This window comes from Miniopterus natalensis, chromosome 17 (genome assembly GCF_054644295.1).
Source record: "Miniopterus natalensis isolate mMinNat1 chromosome 17, mMinNat1.hap1, whole genome shotgun sequence".
NCBI lineage: Eukaryota > Metazoa > Chordata > Mammalia > Chiroptera > Miniopteridae > Miniopterus > Miniopterus natalensis.
The window spans coordinates 15,010,180-15,034,779 of record NC_142097.1 but is presented as its reverse complement, the minus strand read 5'-3'; the positions used below and the strand labels follow the sequence as shown (position 1 = coordinate 15,034,779).

Here is a 24,600-nt window from a genome sequence, read left to right as displayed (position 1 = left end):
GTCGGATGTGGGGTGGAGGGGATCAATGGGGGGAAAGGGAAGACTTCTGTAATACTTTCAACAATAAAGAGAAATTAAATAAGTGAAAAAGAAATAAAAAAGAAAGCCAAGTTGAGCTGCACACAGGACAGGGAGCTCAGAATAAGAACGGATTCCCAATATCAGAAGTGGACAGCTCAGGAACCCTGGGAAGAAACAGGACATCCAATCCCTACCTCTATCAAGGAAGGAATTTCCTACAGAGGAAGACAACTTAAGTTTGCTTTTTGAGGAATTTTTAAGCAGAAAAGAAAATGTATGAGTTTGTAGTCTAGAGGTAGCTCTTCCATTGGGTACAGCTGAATTCTGAGGTTCAGATGATTCATCGGGGCTTTTGTCTTTCTCCCCTCATCTCAGCTTCACTTTCCTCTTCCCTCTGTGAGGCTGTCCTTCCCAGGGAGGCTGGCTGCTTTTCTCTGCAGGCAGAGATGGCCACACACAGCTCCAGGGTTACACTGGCCTTGTCATTACAGTTATAAAGGGCCAGTGAAGCCCAATTAGGACAGGCCACTCTTAAATCCAAACGGAATGAAGTGCTTTTGATGAAATGAAGCATGAGTCCTTTGGGCTGCTGCATCTTTTAAAAGTACACATGTTCTACATGTGTGTGGCTTTTGCACCATCACAAATCCCTGAATATTGCTTCCCCTCCTCGCAGAAGCTACTGTGGGTTGTAATATTTTTAATGCGTGGCATTCGTCTTGGTAGGTTTTTATTTTAATGGAAACATTCTGCTCACCATTAGCTTTAAGCGTCCCTTTCTAACTTCATTTCATTGGTTTCCCAGTGGGGTACCATAAATGTCCTTAAAGTTTGCCGCAATTCTGAAGTCCCCATGGACAGTTGTGATATTTTCAAAGGCACAGCGTTCTGGAACTTCCAAAATTCAGAGCTTCCCCTACCCCCAACTTAGAGTCACCTCTGTCTCTCTACAGGTTTTGAAGGTTACTGCATGTGTGTGTGTGCGTGCACACACACGCACACACATGCACAGATGTGCATGTCCTGTTTATTTGTTGTCATCAATACGTGTAGTAATCACTGAGATAGAGGGAAATAGTTTAGTTTTTAAATTAAAACTTTATGACGCATATTGGCAAGAATCCTGAGTATTTGCCTGTATCCAAATGCTGGACTCTGTCTCTACTACTTTGGTCCAGTAGAATTGTCAGCGTGAGTACAATGAATCAAGAGAACTTTATTAAGTTTCTTCTGAAGCTGGGCTTGATTACAGTGTAGGGACTGGTGCCGTCTAGTTTTTCATCTATTTCTCTTATTCTAGGCGCTCGAAGAGGCCCAGAAAGCGATTCAGCAACTCTTCGGCAAAATCAAAGATATCAAAGACAAAGCAGAAAAATCAGAGCAAATGGTGAGTTTAGGTTTCTTCCTAACTTTTCTGCTCCAGAAGAGGAAGTTTGCCTCTCATCCAGTTATACTGGTTAGTGGGCTTTTACTCCCATTTGCTGCCAACCACAGCACCCACATCTCTAAAACAAGCCCTCTGAGTACATCCCAGATCAGTTCAGGAGGAGGAGCTAGAGATGCAGCGGCTCACATTCCCTGTCGCCCGATATTTGCAGCCTTGTGTTTAAATAGTTTCCTAGTCATTTTGGATTCCTTTCTCTAACATTTGTTTATATCACGTATTTGAAATCACGCATAGTACTAGGCTTGGGTTAGTTGCTCAATGAGTGGAAGCCATTATTAAGATATACGATATCTAACTTGGTATCGCATGAAAACTGTTCCTGGATCTGGGAGGTGGATGTGTCCTGCGGATGATACATGCTTATGGTTTTGATTAAGTTCCCTCTCTGCAAATCTGTCCTCCGGTGATGTATTCTGAAGGCCCCGCTGCTGACCAAGAATCCAGCCCCACCCTCTCGTACTCAGTGCGAGGCGCTGTGAAACGCCAGCTCCGGGGCTCAGATTCTGACTACATAATGTAATGTCTCTGAATTCCAGTTTCTCCAACTGTAAATAAGAATAACAACATCTAGCTCAAAGGGTTATAAGAATCAAGTGCGTGAAGAGCACTGAGCATAGTCTTAGGCTTGTGTTAGTTGCTCAAGGAATGGAAGCCATTATTATTGTCATTTGCCCCCTACTTTTTTGGTTACAGAAAACCTTGCTGGTCTGAGTGTGGAAGTGAGCTGTGCAGGTCATAATCTTTATGAGTTCATGCAGGGTGATCCAACTAGAAAATCAGGTCACGTGAACTTAACTCACTACTGGATTTTTCACTTTTTTTATTTTGTTGAGTTTTTAAAAAAATTTTTAATCTTCACCAAGGGATATGTTTGTTTTTAAATTGATTTTTAGAGCAAAAGAAAGGGGGAGAGAGAGAAACATCAGGCAGTTGCCCCCTGTACGCACCCTGACCAGGGACTGAACCTGCAACCCAGGTATGTGCCCTGGCCAGGAATCGAACCCCCAACCCTTCAGTGTACGGGACGATGTTCCAACCAACTGAGCCACCCAGCCAGGGCCCAGGTTTTTCACTTTTAATAGGAGGTATATCCTTCCAGTGACTGGGAGGGAGTGCCTGGTACCAGGGCACTCCCTTCCAGGTATCAAAGATCCTTGGAAAGCAAGTTGCTCTTCAGAAAGCTGCTTGGTCAACACGAACTCAGGCAGTTAGTGGAAGAGTTCACCTGGGTGTTGGTAAAGTTGGAGAATTGTTCCTGCTCCACTACTGAATGTCCTTTTCTGGTGACTGAAACATACCTGTATTCCCAGATCCAGAGCTTCTTCCTCTGGACCTGCCAGATCAGCACTGTCGGGATTTACTCCCCCAGTTTCCTTCTCACTCCTCAAAGAGTGTGCCTCTCCTCTCATGACATTACACGTTAAGCTTACATTACAGGGTTTACATTTTAATCTTCTTCAAATTTGAGAGGAAGTCTTTCTTTTCTGAAGACCAGACAATAAACCCTAGTTCCATGAATAAAGACCATCTCAGTAGAATTAGCCAACTAAGACTATCCGTTTTGTATTGAAGCTAGTATTCCCAGTGGCAGAAGGTGTTCTTTCCTGACCTTGTTCAAGAAAAGGTGCGCTGTGCTTGGCTCCTGGGCTCAGCATACTCCGTACTAGATTTCTATTTGAATCACGACATTGGGGGTGAGAAATAAAGTTTATTTCATTCTCACAACAGGATTTTATAGCCCTGGGTAAACAGTTGAAGAAATGCCAAATTACATTTAAATAGGCTGATTGAAAATTATTTTAACTATCTATTGTGAGAAAGCCTATCGTTTCTCCAAGGGCTAACCTGAGAGGGATTTATTTTACATTTTATTTTTCAATTACAGTTTATATTCAGTGTTATTTTGTACTAGTTTTGGGTATAACCCGAGGGTTTTTTCCTTGCTTCATTTGCATTATTTTCTTGTGGAGCTACTTGCAGGTGGGTTTACATCTTTCTTAATCTTCCTCCTTTTCTCCTGTGGTTTCAATATTTAGGTGAAAGAAATCACCCGTGATATTAAGCAGTTAGATCATGCCAAACGCCACCTGACCACCTCCATCACAACGCTGAACCACCTGCACATGCTGGCAGGCGGCGTCGATTCCCTCGAGTAAGCAGTGTCAACTTTCTCTTTTGGGCCACAGGAAATGAATGGGTCACATAGAAAACAGCATCATAGGTTTATTTACTTCTCAGGCAGTAAAGTCTCACCATCCTGCCCTACTTTCTGCAAATCCGCCTCAAATGTTCAGTCACCAGGTTTGCTTTGTGCCCTCTGATGTTCAAACCCAACAAACAACCTGACACTTTGTTGTTGTTAATCCTCACCTGAGGATATTTTTTTCCATTGATTTTCAGAGAAAGTGGAAGGGAGGGGGTGGGGAAAGAGAGAGAGAAACATTGCTGTGAGAGAGATACATGCCCCAACCAGGGCCAGGGATCGAGCCTGCAACTAAGGTACTTGCCCTTTACTGGGAATCGAACCCTCGACCCTCTACTACTGAGCTACACCGGCCAGGGCACAACCTGACACTTTGAAGTGAGATGCAAGTGAGTCTGAAGGGGACCCAGAAAGCATGTGGAGAATGACTCCAAGAATATGGGTCTTTTCCATGTGGTAGGTCTCTACCATTGGGGCCCGCAAGGTGACCAGGTCGATTAGTCCCTCCCTACAGCCTTGGCCTTGGCAGGTTTTCCTGTTCTTGCTGGGCTGAGTTGCACTGGAGTTGAATGTATCGCTTGCTGGGCTGAGTTGCACTGGAGTTGAATGTATCGTATGGAAAGAGATCTTTGATTTATCATTCAACCCACTTTTTCAAATACAGTAGTTTCCTGTTTGGCTTATAGAGGAGCTGTAGAGAATGATGCATGGGGAAGAGCTGGTTATTTACCACAGAGAAGCAGTGTAAAGGCCTTCATTAGCAAGATCCTGACATGTCAGTTCTCTTCTGTGGTCTGTCCCAGGCTGAGAATTCCCCCTGCCCCAGCCTCAGTGTAACCCCATGTGTGAACAGAGAAGGAGCATCTTCACAGAAATGTAGATGCAGTATCCAAAGTCGGGGGCAGAGACAGACTCCTTCCTGATCCCTCCCAGGCGTTGCTTGAGTTTCAGCGAACCCTGGTCCATTTTCCTGTAGCGATCAGAGAGATCAGAGGCCAGTGGGAGACTGGAAGAGCAATTTCTTTGTCTCTTCCCCCAGATGCTCAGTTTTGCACAAACATATCTGACCAGGTAGCAACGTCACATCTTGGCTTGAACTTGATTCTATCTTTTTAAATGCCTCTGAAGGGAAGCCATAAATTATACTTTTAATTTAAAAGCCCAACCCTAATGGAAGATTTAGATCTAATGGTTTGTCCTTTCTTGCTGTTTGTAGCTGTTGATTTTATCAGCATCCTTTTTTTATGCTTCATGAACCTTTGTGATAGGAAAAGTAGACACACTTGACAGAGTTGCTTAACATTGGCTTAAAACCGACAGATCTAAGGTAACATATAAATGCCCTTCGTTATATCCTGGGAAGAGGTGTTTGGTTTGTTCATAAACTGTAATGCTCAGATAATAACATCCTTACCCCTGTTCTCTGTCAAAAGCCTACTAATCCCGTGATACCCAAGTCAAATCCCAAATTCATAGTCTTCCCAGATTCCCCTCCCCTACCCAATGAGAATCCATTATTCCCACATTCTTTTGTACCTCCCATAGCACATAACTAGTACTTCTGTGTAGAACTCAGTTCATCCTATTTGGTATTAGTTAGATGTGTATTTGACTCTCTCCCTGACTAAATGTTGTCACCTTAAGGATTTGGACCAGGTCTTATTCCCCCACCCCCAATGCACAGCACCATACTTTTTTAGTGCTCGGTATATGCTTATTAAATTGTGTGTTTTTCTAGAGTTCTCAACTTCTTATTTCCTTGCAGAGCCATGACCAGGCGGAGGCAGTATGGGGAAGTTGCTAATCTTCTCCAGGGTGTAATGAACGTTCTGGAGCACTTCCACAAGTACATGGGAATTCCTCAGATCCGGCAGCTTTCCGAAAGGTAAAATGTCATGGGAGAAAATGATTTTCCTTTCTAAGAAAACATGGTGCTGGGAAGTGCTGGAGCACTTCGCTCAGCATGTTCAGTCTAGAATCTTATCATCAGAAGGAACCTCTGATGTCGTCTGACCTAGCTGTGTGATGCAGACGCCCCATCCACCATACCCTTACCAACTCCTGACCATGTCTTCTAAAGCTGTTTGTATCAGATAGTTGCTGGCCTGCCATCCTTGGAGTGGCAGCTGGTGAGTTGTGTATCTGAACAACCCTCAGTTGTCCACATTTGTGAGAGAAACTATTCCAGTTGTTTATTTCCTTGTAACAAATCACTCAAGACTCAGAGTTTCTAGTCTACCACATTTTTTTTGTATGGTTCTGAATTTTTATTAAAATCTTTTTATTATTTCTAAGGCTCTGGGGCAGGAAGGGGAGATGGCAACATGCACTCAGTGTGCCCTCTTACAGTGGAAACGCCAAAGAACTAGGAAGGAATGTCGGAACAGAGCTTGGCAGAGTACCAGGGAGGTCACCACCCTTTCCCTCATCCTTCCTAACCCCTCCACACTTAGAGATGGCTGATCGCCATATCACACTGGAAATGGAAAGCAGCTAAGACAGTGTACAAATAGGGCATTATGAGCTGCAAGAAAGAAGGAGGCTTGGACTGAGAAGGCAGACTTGCTCTCAGTGCATGGGGGAGCTGGGAAGGTGGCAGTAGCTCCTCCCCCTGTCCTCACGATAGTCCAGAGTCAGCCTGTTTTTCCCATGCATTTGTTCTCATGTTCACTTACCTGAAAGATATTTACTGCACACCTTCTATATCCTATCCCCTGTGCTGGAGTACCAGAGGCACAGAGATAAGCAATACACACTCTCTGCTCTCAAGGAGTTTACCATTTTTGTGTAGAGGAGAGAGACACTAATATAAAATTTCAGTATAGCACAGATAGAGTGAAACTGGTCTTGCTGTATAAGACCTAGCAGGATCTTAGAAGAGGAATTGATAGACTGAACCTTCAGGGGCTGAGAGTTGGGGTCATAGGAGAATTCAGTTTTAATCTGATTTTAAAAGAATGGGTAGGATCTTACCAGCCGGACAAGAAGGAGGGTGGGGGAATAGAAGAGAGAGAACATCATGGCACTTGGGAGATAATGGAGAGTCAAAGCCTATAGGTGTGTAAGGTCAGAGTCCCCTGGGCCCTGCTAAAGAGCTTATATATGTGTAGGCAGCGAAAGATTTTAAGCAGGGAGGGGCATGTTCTCACTTGTATTTTGTAGAAGTCTGGTGGCTTAGACTGGGAGTTGAGACTGTGTTCTAGACTAGAAAAGATAAGGACCATACCAAAACAGTGGCCATGAGGTCAAGGAGATGTGTTGAGGAGTTGGTTACCAATTGGTTGGTTGTGTGTGATGGGTATTGTTGATGGCAGGAATGCAGCAGAACTGAATTTAATTTATAAAAAAGCAACAGAGAGACAAAAGAGATTGTACTCTTTTAGGACTCTGCTTTCTAACATTTTTTCAAAAAGGTGGTTTTATAGATTTGAAGGGATGTCATGATCACTGCTGTAATGACATTCCCCTTATGAAGAGAAAATATAGCACTTGGTCAATATATTTCAGTGCTGCAAACACTCATTGTCATGTAGGGTTGCTGCAAACACAGGAGGATTTACTTTTCTTTTAGTGGAAAACCTCTATTTGCAAAAATTTTGTGTAGGTTAATATAGAGTATGTGCTGTTAAGTAACACTGAAAATAACTCAGAGAAGAAACCTTCTTGTTTTCAGTGCTTGACTATAGTTGTTTTTCAAGAGATATTAAAAGTTTGAGGAAAGTCCAGGCTTCTTATTTTTAGCATCATTTCTGGTGATTTTCCTCCCTGATGTTTACATAGTGATGGTAGAACCATCTGGAAATGATAGAAATAGCTGTTTGTTTAGTGGGGAGGAGAGAAGGCAAGAGAGTTATACCCTATGCATTGCTTCAGCTTCTCTAATTTAATAGCTTGCTGTCTATAAATTGTAGAAATCATACAAAAGGTTGTATTCTGAAATCTTTGCTTGTACATTTGAAATATGAAGTTCATGGACCTTGATTTGAATACAGCTATTTATTTCCAAATACCCTTCTGGAAAATGCTTAAACATTAATATAGCATTGAAGGAAAGATTTTTTTTTAAATATCACCTTCACATTACAAATCCTCCTGACTTAGAATATCCGTGAAAGCAAATGTTACTAGTAATCAGTCAATATTTCCTGAGAAAGAATGGAAGACTCTTACATTCTCAGGAAACCTGTGAAACCCTTGAACTAAAAAATATTTCTCAGGGCTATTCCTAATCCCATATATGTGAGAGATACTTGGCAGACTGGGGTCACATGGTGTAGTGATAAAAGAAACTAAAGTAAAGAATGACAAGGCCTGCCCAGCTGTGTGTTCTTGGACAAGTTCCTTCTGAAGGAACTTCAGTTTCAAAAGTGTAAGTTTCGGAAGTGTAAGGGTTTCAAAAGTGCGAGGGTTGTACTTTATGATCTTAAAAGCATTCAGCTGAGTCACTCTAAGATTCTGGGCTGAGATTATAGAGCCTGTCTGTTTGGAAATGGAGCATCTCAGACTAATGTGGCTAATTAACCACTCCGGCCAGTACAGACTAAGTATTTGGAAGGTCACTTTATTGTGAACCTTTGTGGGTACTTTCTTTGGGACTGTCATTCACAAGGTAATGGAAGCATTGGGGTTACTTTACCTACAAATGTCTAAATAATTTTCATAATTTGCTGCCCCTTTGCTGCCACCCCTTATGAAAACTGGTAACGCGTTTAGGAATGGCACAGAGGATGCCAGAAGCCAGTTGGTTGACCTTTCTTTCTGGGCGGCACAGTGAATCTTCTATTTCCTAAGAATGCTCAACACTGAGTTGTCACCACTCAATCAGGCCGGGCTTATTTGAATGCCAGGAGAAATCTTTATTTACCACCCTCTTCTCTATCAGTTGTAGATTGATTTTCATAATAGTGACTAGGAAACCATGGTAGCTCAACCCACCTATGTGCTCTGCTAACAGTCTCAGTTGTTCACTCTTTGCAGTAGGCATTTTCTTTTCATTGTGATGAGAGGAAGGAATATAAATGAAGGAGTCAACTTGAAGATAGATTCTTTCACGGGATTTTTTTCTAGGATCCTGTTTGGGTAACTGATTGTAAGGACTACTGTTCACATCTCACCCTGATACATGGAATCGTGATTTGGGTTTACAGACACTGTCATTAATGTCAGTAAGGGACATGGTTGCTCTTTCATCTGAGTCACTGATAGATACTCAGAAACTGCACTTGGAAACATTTGTATGCAGAAGTGTATTCTTCAGCTCGGACATTAATTATACATCTGACTTGTAGTCATCTGTCAACAGCGCTGCCAAAGGGCTGTTGTAGAATAACCAGTGCGGGAGAGGATGCCGAAAGGTGTCTCGTACAGGCCTCCACCCTCTTATTTCAAGACTATCCTTAGCTGTAGCCCATGTGGGGAAAGTGACTTATGATTTCATGTAGCTCACTGGTGGCACAGCTGAGTCTAGACTGTCTCAAGACAGTCTAGAAAATGGACTAAAGATGGCAAGGGGGTCTGCAGATCAGTCTGGCACTTTACCCTCTCTTCTACACTCTGGAAGTACCAAGCCTCTGGTTGTCTTTTCAGGCACCTCAGTTTCAAATCCAGCAAGAAGATGGAGTTAAAGGGTGGTGGGGTGACAGAGGCACAGCAGGGACCATCGGTACCACTGAGATGCTCAGGAGCCCTGAGACTATGGCCTAGAGTGTCCCTGCCTGGGATGGGACTTCACCCCCAGGAATTGTCCAGTGGCTTATGAGGGAGCAGTGCTTTCTGGGTGTTGCCAAGAGGAGAGTAGGATCAGAGGGGCCTGAGGCTCTGGAAGCTCTGTCTTATGACCTGGCACCAGGGGAGTCTGTCTGCCTGGCCCATTATGTGGAGTTACAAGACCTCCAAGGTACAATTTTACAAAAGCTTGTTCTCTTCTCTCCTATCAGAAATGTTTCCTGTTGTCTGTTGGGCAACTCTAGATGGGTGGCCTTGATTCTGATTTGGGGGCGGGGGGGGCCTATGCCAATAATAAATAGCCTCATTTTGGCCATTTCTAGCCCCTTGAAAACTAACTAAAAAGGTCGCAAACCCCACCTATCGGAGTGCTTTTAAACCTTTTGAAGATAGTGGAAAACCCCTGGAAAGTATTTAAAATAAGGGCATAATTATGACTATGCCACAGAAAAATCAGACTGCTTTGGGTCCTGCCTATCCCCTCATTAAAAGAAAAAAAATCTCAGTAGGTTGCTAGGCACTGCCTAGTAGCCAAAGAAATTGTGGTTTTGAGCTGCTCACGATTTCTAGAAACTTCATAAAGTTAATTCCAAAGTAACAGGGTGGAGACCAAGAAGGGAAGAACACTATTTTTTGGTGCTTTTAGCAAAGATAAAATATTTGCCTCGGACTCAGGGCAATTCAGCAGTGGCCCCGGAGCCTCTCTCCACTCCAGCTCCGGAGGCTGGCTGTGACCTGGCCCGCTGGTGTAGGGCGTGGGCATTGCAGGGGACGCAGGACTATGCCACCAACTTCCTTTCTCATCCCAGCTGCTGCTGCTTTCTCCTTTCATTAAAGCTGACAAATATTTGTTTTGCTCCTAGTGTACATACAAACCACTGTGTTAAGGACTGACCTTCCCTCTCTAGCTGGTTTTTCATCCTAATTCAGTCTTGATATTCACAATCTTCCCAATGAACTTAAATCTTCATTCAATGGCCTTCACTCTCAGTTTGATAAAACTTATGATCCTGATCTTGTCCCTGCATTGGGGAAAAAACCCAACTCTGAAACAGTATGGAGCTCTGCTCCCACTCCCGACTTCAAGGAGTGGTGAGCAGTTATACCGGTAATTCAAAATGAATTTATATTTGATTTGGGCCTTATTATAGAGTATTTTTTGCGCAGTATAACTACCACCTAATGGCATTTTGTAAAGGTTAATATATACTACCTCATGACAGGTGCAGTGTGGCCTAAAAGAACTTGGATATGGAAAATCTGCGTATATAGAAAATCCATCTTGCAATTAAATCGGATACCTGGATCCTGCTCATAAACCTGCTACTAACTAGTGTGTGGTTGCTCTTATCTAGCCACCCCTCCTTCCCTACCTCTAAAGACTCCAACAGTTCTGACCTCTATAGATCTTTGCATAATTACTTAAAAATATTTGAAAATTACCAGACAATGATAATTGTCTTTTCTCTACAGAGTGAAGGCTGCCCAGACAGAGTTAGGACAGCAAATCCTGGCTGACTTTGAAGAAGCATTTCCTTCCCAGGGTACCAAGGTATTGTGTTACATGTTCTCTCCAGTCTTTAGTATTATCGCCATTCGTACCTAACTCACACTCACTACAGTTACTATTCCCATTCATCATTCCAAAAGTGTTTGCTGGCAGCCATCAGTTTGTTTGCCAGAGGTTCAGGGCAGTGAGACCATCCTTGATTTTAAATATCCCAAAGTAATGTTGATTCCTCATTTGTGTTCTTTCAGCATCAAAAATGAGGATTTGTTTTGGTTTCACTTAATGTATGTCAAACCTAATATCTTTTCTGCCCAGCAAATTCCTTTTTTCTCATGGCTGTGTTTAAAAAAATTAAAATCTTCAAGCCACAGCGTTTTTTTTAGGATTGTTACATAACTTATTGGTTTCAGTTTGGTGAAAAGACAACTGGAGGGCAGTCCACAGGCTTATGTAACTTGGAGTGACACAGTTCGGAGACTTGCCTTTAACAATCAGAATTCTGTTCTTTGGCATGAGTCCCTTTTGCTCTCACTGGTAGCATAGCTGTTTGTGTTGTGTCTGGGAAGCCCACAGTATTTCACTTGTGAGCTATTGGTCGCACTTCTCATATAACAAACTTTGCCTCACTTGGCTGGCACTGTGCTTGTTTAACTGCCTTTTGCTCTACCTTCAAACTGTAGCAGACATAATCTTAATGCTTTGCATGTGTCGGGGAGGGAAGAACCTTCAAAAGCTTTTATTCTTCTATTATTTGAGCCATTTCAAGAGAAAGAATTGTTCAACAAAGATATGAGCCGCAGCACACACCGGCAGGCGCATTCCTCACTGCCCTGGTGGCAGAGATGGTAGATATATGTTTATTTACTGAGCCAGGGAACGTTTCCTGAGTCTACATTATAATTCAATAACTAGAGATATCTTAATCATTTTTTTCTTGTGCTCCATAAAAGAAACTTAAGAAGTACGTGGGGGGAGCTGCCCCAGCTTTGTAGATTATTTTTATCTATAGGAAGGCTCCTGATTTTAATGCCTGCCCATGTCTGCTTGCCTTCTGGTAATTCCACATTTTACTTGTAAAGCATGTTCCTTTGAGAACTTCATATCGTTATTCATTTGATGTAACGGCGGGGAGTGGATGCTGGAAAGCCAGTCTGTGAAAAGAGATCATAAGGTATTCACAGATTATAAGCATCAGACTCTTCTTAGTGTCGAATCTGTTGTTCATCCCAGTTTCAGGAAGTTTCAGAAAGCTGTAGATGGGGCCCAGCTTTAGTATTTAGAAGAAAGTAACCATGATCTATGTTACGTCTTTTTCCCAGATTGCACCAGGCAGATGAAGTTACAATGGTTTTCTCTATCAACTTGCTTCCTTTTTCTATGATTGGATAACAGTGGTTTTTTAAGAGTTTTCTTTTTTTTCCTTTTTAATGGCTATTGACTTTTCATAAAGGCCTTGTGCTGTTATTTCTATTTCACAAATGGAACTCACGGTATTGAAAGTAATTATCCAAGGTAACCTATGAAGTCCTTTTGAAATGAGAGAATCTGAACCCATGAGCTCATGGGTTTTGGCTTCCGTGACTTCTCTATTCGATCAAATGCTTTTACCCAGAAGCAAGAGGTGAGCAGGCAGTGTGCTCAGAGGATGACATAACAGCCACTCAGCGTGGGGCTAGTCGGCATGTCAACAGCTGAGCTCTGAGGCAGCTTAGGTAACACTATGAAACACGTAAACTTCAGTGCAGGTGGGTACATTGGACAGAAATGACAAAAATAAAACACAAAGATCTGGAAGAACCTTACTAATCACCGGAAGTCTGTTATTTTTCAGATGAGGTTCAGTAACTGTGCCAAAGCTACATGGCTAGTTCCCCAAGCCAAGAGTAGGTTCCAGGTGTTCTTTTCACTATAGTCCACTCAGCCAATCATGTACATTCAGTGAGTTACCATAAAGAAAGGTTCAGCAAGACTGAATTGCCTTCGGTAATGACAAAGGCCTTCCCATTGTGATGTATCAATACAGCTCCTTGATGTCCTTCTACTGTTCTTTTTAGGACAAGGGGCGAATATGATATTTTACCTTTAGCTGCATATCTGGGTGGCTGACTATCAGTAAAACAAGTCTGGTAGTTTGGAACCTGGTTTTAGGTTTCAAATGCTACCTTACTGTTTGGCACGAATATAGCACCTTAAGAACAGGAATCTGAGGTTGGAATCAGTGGAAGTGGCACATATGGGGTCATTGAGCCTTCCGGGCTCTTCCACAGGGTGATTTCAGCTTTGGTATTAGGAAAGCAAAATTTCCTGTCATCATTACTGGCCATGTTTTTCAAAATGTCTCATTGCTGATTGACAGAGGAGCTTTTATATTGGCTACTGCACTCTAGCTTAATGAGTCTCTCATCGAGGACCGAGTAACTAAAATATCCATCCACAGCAGAACAATGAGTGTCGGGAGTGGGAGTAATAACAACTTTAATAAGAGAGGAGCGAGAAGTAGCAGCTGTCAGAGGCCATGAGATTTAGAGGTTGTTTCTGGCTTTTGAACTGCTGTGTGTTTGTTTTAACAGAGGCCAGGAGGACCCAGCAATGTCCTACGAGACGCATGTCTGGTTGCTAATATTTTGGACCCCAGAATCAAACAGGAAATCATCAAAAAGTTTATTAAACAGCATCTGTCAGAGTATCTAGTACTTTTTCAAGAAAACCAAGATGTAAGTATTAACCAAATAAGATCAGATGTGACATTTGTATTTTATTGAAAGTTGAATGCTCTCAAGTCTGCTGATTTATACTTTATTAGTATTACTGTCTTAAAGAGTTGAACGTTGAACCGTGAATCCTAGGGGCTAACTATATGGTTCAGTGGTTCTTAACCATTTTGGGGTCACTGACCCTTTGGAAAAATTAATGAGAGCTAAAGAACTTCTCTCCAGAAAAAGGCACTTATGCATAAAACTTTGCATACAGTTTCAGGAAATTAGACTTTTGAAGCCTGGTCATGGACCTCAGGGTATAAACCTCTGGATCAAGTAAATAAGTAGCCTAGATTCTTTAAAACCATGAGAAGAAAAGAGTTTGGCTGGGTTTTTCTCGGTTCCGTGTTTTTGCTGTTTCCTTAAACTGTCAACACTACTTCTAAATGCTGGGGTGGATTTTGTTCCCTGGTTTTCTAAGGTTGCCTGGCTGGACAAAATCGACAGACGCTATGCCTGGATAAAACGCCAGCTTGTGGACTATGAGGAGAAATACGGCCGAATGTTTCCACGAGAGTGGTACATGACCGAGAGGATTGCAGTAGAATTTTGCCATGTCACAAGGTAGCTTCCAAGTCTACTGGTTTTGGTGTTCATTGAAATCAGTTCTCCTGTCTTTAGTGGTTCCATGTTGTCTCGTGGGTTGGAATCACTTCCTGATGCCATCAAGCACTTCCTTATATCCAATTATCGCCCCACTCTCTGCTACCGTCTTCGCTCCAGGACTTCCCTTTGGCCTAGTCCTTGCCTTGAATAGCCTGCCTTCTTGACTTCACCAACTCAAGATTCAGCAACCAAATTTACCTATGGTGGTTCATTGCCCCCTATTTTCTCCTCTGCCTGAATCACACAGATCCTAACAGTTTGCAGTTGTATATATCCATCATCATTATGCTTTTCTCACTTGAAAGATAGCTAGCTCCATAGGGACAGGGGTAGTACCTACTTCACTGACAGAGTTAACCAGCAGGAAATACTTGTTGAATAAATTCCCCACCCATAAGAAGAGTACTTCTAGCCTTTGGATAGTTAATAGTGTTGACATCTGAATGTTCTACGCATTTAAAGACTTTTTGCTCACCCTGTCCTCAGTGTCCATGAGTGTAACCTGGGGCCACATAGTCCCTGTATGTCCAAGAACTAAAGCCCAAGAAGGTTAGATCAGTGTGTCCAACCTAAGGTTAGAGTTAAAACTTACTTTTTACTTGCAATTATACCATAACAGTGGTGGTAACTGGGTTGTATTAGTTCTGTAGTTCCTTCTAATAATTCCCAATTACATTAACTCCAGGTTAATTAAAAACTTCCATATCTAAGCATAACTCAGCCACCTTAGAGTAATTCATTATAGTCATCTTAAAATCACAGAGAATACAGTCAAGTTGCAAGCTTTAATCACATTGGTGGGGGATATATTTTAAGGGAAGTTGTTGATTTTGTGGTTTTAGTTTTTTAATAGAATTTATTTTTTAGGGTAATTTTAGGTTCACAGCAAGAGTGAAAGGAAGACACAGAGATTTCCCATATACGCTTGCCCCCCACATGCATGGCCTCCCTCATTACCGACATCCCCCACCAGCATGGTGTGTTTGTTACGGTCGGTGAACTCACATTGACACCATCATCACCCAGAGTCCGTAGTTTGTATTAGGGTTTACTCTTGGTGGTGTACATCCTGTGTGGCCGCTGTTTTAAGAAACACATTTGCTACCATAGATTTAGATAACCTTTCAGTATTGATTCAAGGTCAGTTGTGGTTGTCACTTTCTAAGTCCTGATTAGCAAAGAAAGATGAATTGCTTGAGAAACTGGTAATTCTCTTCAGCCTACAGTTCAGTGACTTGCAAGCTAACTCTGAAAAATGAAGCCCACAGGTGCCTGGAAGTATACGACGGCCAGCAGACCTGCTATCGTGTCAGTGATGGTCGTGTTGCTGCTAAGCTTTCATTGTTCGAGTTCTGGCTAAAATCCTACAGATATATAGTTCTCACATAAACCTGTTTGATTTTGTCATTTATTTGTGGGGGAAGTTAAGCATAGCTCAGTTCAGAACTCATATGTCACTGTTCTCGAACAACTTACATTCTGAAACAGAGCACTTGAGTGGCACATAGACAGGCAGGAACCACCTAAACACATGGTATCACTTTTCACATGGGGAGTCTAGCCTCCCACCTGCCTTTCCAGGGTTCCTGCTCTCTGTTCGAGGAGATGGTTATTTCCTTAGAATACGGAGGGCTTGAGAAATTACATAGAAAATATGCATTTGTATCAAATACGGAGTGTTTCATATATATTATTAACGAAGTATTGAAGTTTAAATATTTAAAAATAGTAGTAACAATGTAAACAAATTTGTGTCCATGGTCCTTGATTTGTTTTTTTTTTTTGACTGTTGGATAATTTCACCTTAAAATTCTTATTTAGAATATGTGTTTCTCTTCCCCAAGCATTAAACTAAGTTGGTAACAGATCTCAGGATTTGAAATGACCACATACTTTTTAAAAAATATATAAGCTAAAACCATTTACTCTGTACCCTGGCCTGGTAGCTCAGTTGGTCATCCGGACATGCCAAGGTTGCAGGTTCGATCCCCAGTCAGGGCACATAGAGGAAGCAACCAGTGAATGCATAAATAAGTGGAACAGCCTTGTGCTCTCTCTCACACTCACCCTCTCGCTCTCTCAAGTCAGTACATTAAAAAAAATTTTTAATATTTTTTAAAAAATAATTTACTTTGTCTTACCTTGAATGATCCGTTTATTTGATAGTATTCTTTTTTTTTAGATTTAAATTTTATTTTTGTTTAAAATATTACAGATGTCCCTTTTTCTCCCCAATGACCCGTTCCACCCCGTCCCATCCCCCTTCCCAGTCCCTCCTCCCACCATTGTCCGTGACCTTGGGTTGTGCATATATGCATATAAAATCTTTGGTTACTCTCTTCCCCTCCACCCACCCGCCCTCCTCCATCCCTCTGACATTCGTCAGTCTCATCTATGCTTCCATGTCATTGAATCTATTCTGTTCATCAGTTTATTAAGTTCTTTAGCTTCCACGTATAAGCAAGATCATGTGATGTTTGTCTTTCTCTGCCTGGCTTATTTTGCTTAGCATAATATTCTCCAGGTCCATCCATACTGCCCCAAAGGGTATGAGATTCTTCTTCTTTACAGCTGCGTAGTATTCCATGGTGTAAATGTCCCACAGCTTTTTTTATCCACTCATCTACTGATGGGCACTTGGGCTGTTTCCAGATCTTAGCTATTGTAAACTGTGCTGCTATGAATATCAGGGTACATATAGACAATATTATCTCTTTATTTTGAAGGACAGAACTTGCCAAGATTATGCGGACCAGAGCTAAGGAAATTGAAGTGAAATTGCTTCTTTTTGCTATTCAGAGAACAACTAACTTCGAGGGATTTCTTGCAAAACGCTTCTCTGGCTGCACTCTGACAGATGGCGCCCTGGTAAGACCCTCCCGAGGGAGGCTGGAGCATGAAACCCATGGGTTGGGTGGCTGGGCTTCACTTCAATCTTTCATAGTGTGGTGATTCCTCCTACTGACTCAACTGCTTAAACCCCCCATTCCAAGGATTTTACTGAATTCATGTAAACAGTAATGATACAGAATACTTCGTATGGATTCACTGTTTGTCTCTTATGCGGCGCTCCATGTTTTTAGAATGGCGAATCATTTTATCTAAGCATGGGCTCCATTTTACAGACTCACAATTTTGTGAGTCATAGAGGCCTCACGTATTTAGTCACAAATGCCGTATTTATTAACTATTGAATTTTATTATAATTAGGATATGCTTTTACTTTAGAGTTTGGCTTCTTAATGTCTCTGATGATCCAAACAAGTCATGGTGTCTCTATAAATTTCAAAGCCATGTAAAGGAGTCACATGTCAGAGAGATTCCAGAAGATGAAACACAAAGGCCACAGGTCTGAGGACTGTCCTCCACTGGAAAGCTGGAGTAGGATGGCGTTGGTTAACATCACTTAAACCTCTGTGTAAGCAAGGACCAGGCCCAAAACCTCTTTTTTGGAAACCCAGGCTCCTTGTTAACATCAATATGCTTTCTTCAGATTTCCCATCCATGGGGAAACCAACTTTTCATGTTTTACAGTAATTTCTGTTTACAACGTTACACACACAGGCTTGAGTTCACTGAATGCAGGAATCATGGCTGGCTCATCTCTGCTTCCTAGTCATGCAGAGAGTGCCCAGACCTTGTGCAGGCCGACGGGAATGAGAGGGTGGGCGGAAGAAATCAAAGCTGAGAGAGTCATAGCTGTTGAGTTTCCTTTAAAACTGGATTTTTAAAAAAACCTGCCAGTAACAGCAGAGAAGCGATGTGATTTGGTAGGAAAATCTTTGGATCGGCAACCAAGAGAGACTTGTGGTCCAGTTTCGACTCTGCTGTAACTTAGTGAACTGCTTTCTCTGTTAAATGAAAAGAGTAGACTATCCTTTAATGACAGAGACATAAAACCCAAAAGCCATAAAGAAAAGTACTGAAAGGTTTGACAACATAAAAAGAACGCAATTCTGTTTGGAAAAAGAGACCACAAATGTAATTAAGGGACACATACCACAAACTAGGCAAAAAACAGTTTAAGCTATGTAAGACAAATGATTACTATCCAGCGTACATAAAAAATTCTTAAAAATCAACATCAAAAAGGCAATCCAAGAAAAATGAGTACAGGGTCAAGCAGGAAATTCATAAAAGAAATAACAGATGGCTAATAAATATGTGGAAAAAATAGAACAAGATATTGATTCCCATACATCAGGTTGGCCAAAAATATTATAAGAATTAACAAGACAGAATTTTAGTGCTAATATACAAATTGATACCACCTTTTGGGACAGCAAAATTTCATTGTGTATCAGAAATTTAAATGTGTGCGCACTGAGAGGCAACAATTTCACAACTAGCTATGAAGTCTACAAAGAAGAATCCATACCAAGAAAGAGGTGAACTGCAGCCTTAAAAGCAAAAAAAAATAAAAATAAAAAATGGAGATTTTTGTAACGTCCATTGTTGAAGAATGGTTAAATAAAATACGGTGTATCCATCCTGTGGAGTAGTTAGTGTGCAGCAGTTTAAAAGTGGTGGAATGGCCCAGCCGGGCGTGGCTCAGCGGTTGAGCGTCGACCTGGGATCCAGGCGATCAGGGTTCGATTCCTGGTCAGGGCACATGCCTGGGTTGCAGGCTCGATCAATGACTCTCTCATCATTGATATTTCTATCTCTCTCTCTCCCTCTCTTTTCCTCTCTCTGAAGTCAATAAAGATATATTTTTTAAAAATAAAAAAAATAAAAGTGGTACAATGGGAGGTAGACCTAGATGTGCTATCACAGGGGGGAAAAAACCTCTCAGATATTGCTAAGTGCAAAATGTAAGCTTACAGGCAGTACAAATAGTGCAATTCCATTTATGTGAAAAGCAAAAAGCATGTTTATGTATGTAATTGTGTAAGAAAAAGGCCTGGAAATGATAACCATCAATGTCTCTGGGGAAGGAAGTTGGAGTGAGAGTAGGTAGAGAAGCAAAGAATTTTTTTCATTCTACTCTCGTATTTTGTTTGAATTTTTCTTATACAAATGCATGTACATATTTTTAAAAACATATTTTTTGCATTTACATACTTTAACAAAGTTATTTTTCAGTTTTTTTAAATGAGGGAGATGGGCCAAAACTGACTTCCAACCTCTTTCCTCTAGCAGACTCTAGTGTGGAATTCACACAGAATAATAGCTAACTTATTTTGAGCATCCACTGTGTATCCCACACTATGCCAGGTGTGTTTTCCTAAAGTCACTCACTTCGCTTCTTCAGCTGTAGGAGGTCGGTGCTATACCCACTTAAAACTTACTTGAGGCCACATAGGCTATATGTAAATACAGAAAACTGAGCTACTGTGATTGGAGCAGGGGATAAGGGCAGAGATTGGGCCTAGAGTCCCATTTACTTGTATATCCCTCACTCTACTATCTTCTATAGCCCCCACCCTTCTAGTCCTAAAATTCTGGGACTTAAATGGGATTCCCTCTATGCTTCCCAAGACCTGCCTCAGAGTAGGTACATCAGGAGCTGGTCCCTCCGGGTGCTGGGCTAAGGAATGGTGGCAGCAGCTCTGTTTTCAAGCAAGACCACAAGGTTCTACCTACTTAGTGCCAATCATGACTCTATTAAAATAAAATGCAGCTGAAAACCACACAGCATTCTTTCTATACTTAACAATAGAAATATATATATACACACACCTCTGATTGTTAGCTCATGTTCAAAATTGATTTCCACTTAGTAACAAGGAAAAAAATAGGCCACAAAACAAAGGAAAATGCCCTTAAAGAAAATACAAGTCACAGAAGGAAATGGGTAACAGCAGTGCCATTGAAGGAAGCTTGTGTCTCTCCTGAGAAGTATTTGGTTGACTTCAACATGAGCCAGGATCTTCCCTTAAAGCTTTGTTTCTAGAAAGGCAACAGAACTCCTCTGGACTCTTCAACAAGGTAGGCCTGGTGTTGGAGGTTTGGTTCACTGTGGCCTGCTGTGGAAGATGAGAAGGTTCTCACTGTAGGTGATGTTCACTTTAGATGATGTTCACTTTGAGCTTGGTCCTGCCATCACCTTGTCATAGACCAAGTGTGGCCACACCTTCACCTATAGCAGGGACCTGGTGGATTAGTCAGGGCCACTGACCATGCTCCCAGCAGACAGTGCGGGGAAGAGGCTGGCCTGGGCTGAGCCAGGTTCCAACTGGCCTGACTCAGTCTAGCTGTTGGGCACCCCACCTGAAGACGTGCCATTCCTTGTCTCTCTACCTCCTCCCCATGCTACCTTGCTCCCAGGATATGTTTTGTTGTTGTTTTAGAAAATCTTTTGTGGCCACTGTTTTATTTCAGGGTATCAGAATAAACTACAAAATGAACCAACGTATATCTTGATACCCTTAAACATATGCCAAATTTCATAAAAAGTCAGTGAATTCCTTGGAAAGTTATGGAGCAGGTAAGAAGTCAGCCAAGGAGCCAACCTGACCAGAGACCGTCCCAAACCCATCCCCATTCACCCTTGATTGATTAACAGTGAAACAATGAGGATGAGCTTGAGGGGTGAGGAGCTCCCCTGGAAAGATCTGCTACAGTGGAGCTCCTTCTAACTAGTTAGTGTAATGCATCACCTTTTACTCTTTCTTGACAGATGTGACTTTGACATCTGATAGAAACTATATAGACTGAAAAAGCCTTAAGGACAGGGCGTGTTGTGTTTTTGTTGTTCTAGCCCTATCAAGTTTATAATGGCTTGTGCTGTCACTGTTACTGGAAGAAGTGAGCTGCCACTGCTTTTTGCTAATTGCCTCAATTCCTAACTCTTTAGGGGGGATTCAAAATAGTCCATAAATTAAAATGCCCTGAAATTAAAAGCAAATGTCTGGATGTGAATTAACTATACCCAAATGGATTATTAGTGACTCGATGATTAGATTCAAGGTAAACATTATATTCAGCCTCTGTGAAAGCAGAGTAGATCGGGTTATTATATATAACTGGCTCATTGAATTTGGAAGATGTTTTTTAAAAATTAAATTAAATTTTTTGCCCACATTATGCAGCTGCATTTCTCCTTTTCTTGGCCGTTGCATAAGTTGCCTTTCTAAATAGAATCGTCCTTTGGTTTATAGAGGTCATTTTAATATACATTTATACTTGCCCAGTTTTTTAAATTACATTATAAATATAGAAGCTGTAGGTGTGATTTTTGACCAGGCTGTTTGAGCATAAGAGTGTTTACAAAAGGTTCACTGCTTATGAAAACCCACAGAGAGTGGCTTAGCCTGCAGCTCAGTCTTCCAGCAACTTCACACCTGCGTTAGGGAGACTATGCGAGGGGGGCTGGGGCCCTGCAGTTCTGAACCAGGTTCCATCCTGAACCAGCAAATAACTTTCCTTCAGCCAGTTCGCCCCCTTTTGTGCTTCAGAACATTTTATAAATGCTTTGTTTGATGCTAAAGGAATATATTTCTTCATGTGAGTAACATCTTAATTAGAGATTAACTGCTGTTTCTTTCTCAGAAGAAAGTAGCACATGGTCAAGAGAGAAAATTTGGAAATTATAGGCAAGAATGCAAAGGCAGAAAAATATTTGTCATTTGGTTTCCCATCAACCAGATGAGACTTTGGGTGTGTTCATTCTCTACATTTTATACAGTTGAAATTGCACTTTTTAAATACATTTTTTTCTCTGCTTATTTTATTTTTAAGATTGAAATATAATTCATATAACAAAATTCCACATAAAGCTCACCATTAAAAGTGTATAATACCTTTTTTTTTTTAGCATAGTCACAAGATTGTGCCACCATTCCAACTATCCAATTCCAGGACATTTTCATTTCCCCCAACAAAACCACCCCAACTCAAGCAATCACTGCCAATTTCCTCCTTCCCCCCAGCCCCAGCCAACTACTAATCTACTTTCCGTCTCTGTGGGTTTGCCTCTTCTGGACATTTCATATAAATGGAATTGTACCGTGGCCTCTGTGCCTGCTTCCTCCGCTTAGCATAGTGTTTTCAAGGTTCCTCCGCCGGGTAGCACATATCAGCACTTCAGTCCTTTTTATGGCTGAATAACATTCCATTATATGGATACGCATTTTGTTTATCCATTTGCCAGTTAATGGACATTTGAGTTGTTTCCACTTGTTGGCCATTATAATGCTATGAACATTTGTGATTTGTGTGCTAGTTCTCATATGAACATATGTTTTCAGTTCTCTTGGAAATATATCTGGGAGTGGAATTGCCTGGTTATATGGTAACTCTATGTTTCACTTTTTGAGGAACTGCCAAATTGTTTTCCACTGCAGCTGCATTATTTTACATTCCCACCACCAATGTAGGAGAAGCTCGATTTTTCCACATCCTCGCCAATATTTGTTATTTTCTGTTTGTTTGTATTTAATTACAGCCATCCTCATGGTGTAAAGCGGTATCTCCATGTGGTTTTGATTTGCATTTTCTTAATGACTAATGAGAGTGAACTTTTTTTTCATGTGCTTATTGGCCATTTGTGTATTTTCTATAGAGAAATGTCTGTTCAGGTCCTTTGCCCATTTTTAAGTTGCTTGTCTTTCTATTATTGAGTTTTATGAGTTTATGTACTCTAGATATATGTTATGTATTCCTTATATATTTTATCATGTAGCCAATATATGATTTCCAAGTATTTTCTCCCATTCTGTGGGGTTTGTTTGGTTGGTTGGTTGGTTGGTTGGTTTTACTTTCTTGGTAGTGTCCTTTGATGTACAGATGTTTTTAGTTTTGATGAAGTCCAGATTATCTATTTTTCTTTTTTGTTCTTTGAGTTTTGGTGTCATGCCCAAGGTCCCAAACATTTTTAAAGTTAAAATTTAAAGTGATCGCCACGGTAAGTCTAGTAACCACCTGAAACCATGCAAGGTTATTATTATATTATTGACTTTATTCCCTGTGCTGTACATTACACCCCCATGACTTGTTGATTTTATAACTGGAATTTTGTACCTCTTACTCCCCTTCACCTTTTTAGCCCTTCCCCCCATTTCCTTTCCCTCTGACAACCATCAGCTTGTTCTTTATGTCTCTGAGTCTGTTCCTGCTTTGATTTGTTTGTTTTGTTTTTCTGGTTCCACGTGTCAGGGATGGTTTATTAAGATTCAAAAGTAGTCACTCTTTGTTTTAGTTCATTGCATGGTGCTGATGCATGGATGCCTAATGTAAAGGGCTGACTGCCAGAAAATAAAGACAAAGCGATCTGAAAATGTTTTTTAGGGTAATACATACTCCCACTCTTAGGTGTCTACCCAAGAGACTTTAAAGTTCTCATATGTTCATATGAATACTTGTACATGAATGTTTACAGCAGGTGAAAAGTAGAAACAACCCAGATGTCTTTTAATGGACAAATGGATTTAAAAATGTGGTATATCCATACAATGGAATATTATTCAGCCATAAAAGGGCTGAAGTACTGACACATAGTGCAACATGGATTAACCTTAAAAACACTGTATTAAGTGAAAGAAGCCAAACACAAAAGGCCACATGTTATATGACTTTATTTATATGAAATGTCCGGAATAGGCAAATCCATAAAGATAGATAAGTAGTTGCCAGGGACTGGGGGAAGGGGAAGCTTGGGGAGCAACAGCTAATGGATATGGGGTTTCTTCTGGGGTGAAAAATGTTCTGGGTTTAGATAGTGTGATGGTGGTACAACCTTGTGAATATACCAAAAACCACTAAATTGTAAATCATCTTAAAATGGTGAATTTCTTGTTAATTACATCACAATTTTAAAATATTAAGGGCTTTAGACAATACTGTCTGATTTAGCTACAAATCATCTTTACTTTTCAGATAATTTGTCTACCAAAAAGAGAGAAAGAGTAACACGTGCTGTTAAAGCTCAAACAGAACACAATATTTTTTAAAAGAAATCTCTTCCTCCTCAACTACTCTAACTCCTTCTCTCAAGAGATGTCCACTGTTTAATAGCCTGGGATATATTTTTGAGACTTTCGTAGAAGCGCACACGCGTGTACACACACAGACGGTTTTTTGTTTTGTTTACAGAAAGTAGACAGTGTTCCCAAGGCGTCTGAAGAGGATTTTATTAAGTGCTTCTCATCTGATCAGCATTTATTAAAAATGTTTTTCAAGCTCCCTCTTTGCACAGGGCCTTGGAAAAAGATGAGAAATTGAATATGACAGATGCTTATAGAGAAATAAACGTATACATAACTGTCCCAATATAAGATACGAACATGGTGGTACCAAGAGAGGGGTCCCAGCAATGTTAAACCAGGTGTGCATAGTACTGTGTTCACAGCCCTATCAGCTGGAGCCTCCATCCAGACCATTTCTTTAAGGA

At 41.1% G+C, this 24,600-nt stretch overlaps 1 protein-coding gene across 1 annotated transcript in view; it reads left to right on the top strand.

Moving 5' to 3' along the window:
- Positions 1–24,600, top strand: part of VPS53 (VPS53 subunit of GARP complex) — a 120,637-nt gene that overhangs the window by 34,551 nt on the left and 61,486 nt on the right. Inside the window, exons 5-11 of the mRNA XM_016201992.2 lie at positions 1,322–1,408; positions 3,505–3,620; positions 5,437–5,556; positions 10,869–10,947; positions 13,476–13,619; positions 14,083–14,225; positions 16,994–17,135. Of these exons, the coding sequence (XP_016057478.1) occupies positions 1,322–1,408; positions 3,505–3,620; positions 5,437–5,556; positions 10,869–10,947; positions 13,476–13,619; positions 14,083–14,225; positions 16,994–17,135 (831 nt within the window). The remainder of the gene's footprint in view (positions 1–1,321; positions 1,409–3,504; positions 3,621–5,436; positions 5,557–10,868; positions 10,948–13,475; positions 13,620–14,082; positions 14,226–16,993; positions 17,136–24,600) is intronic.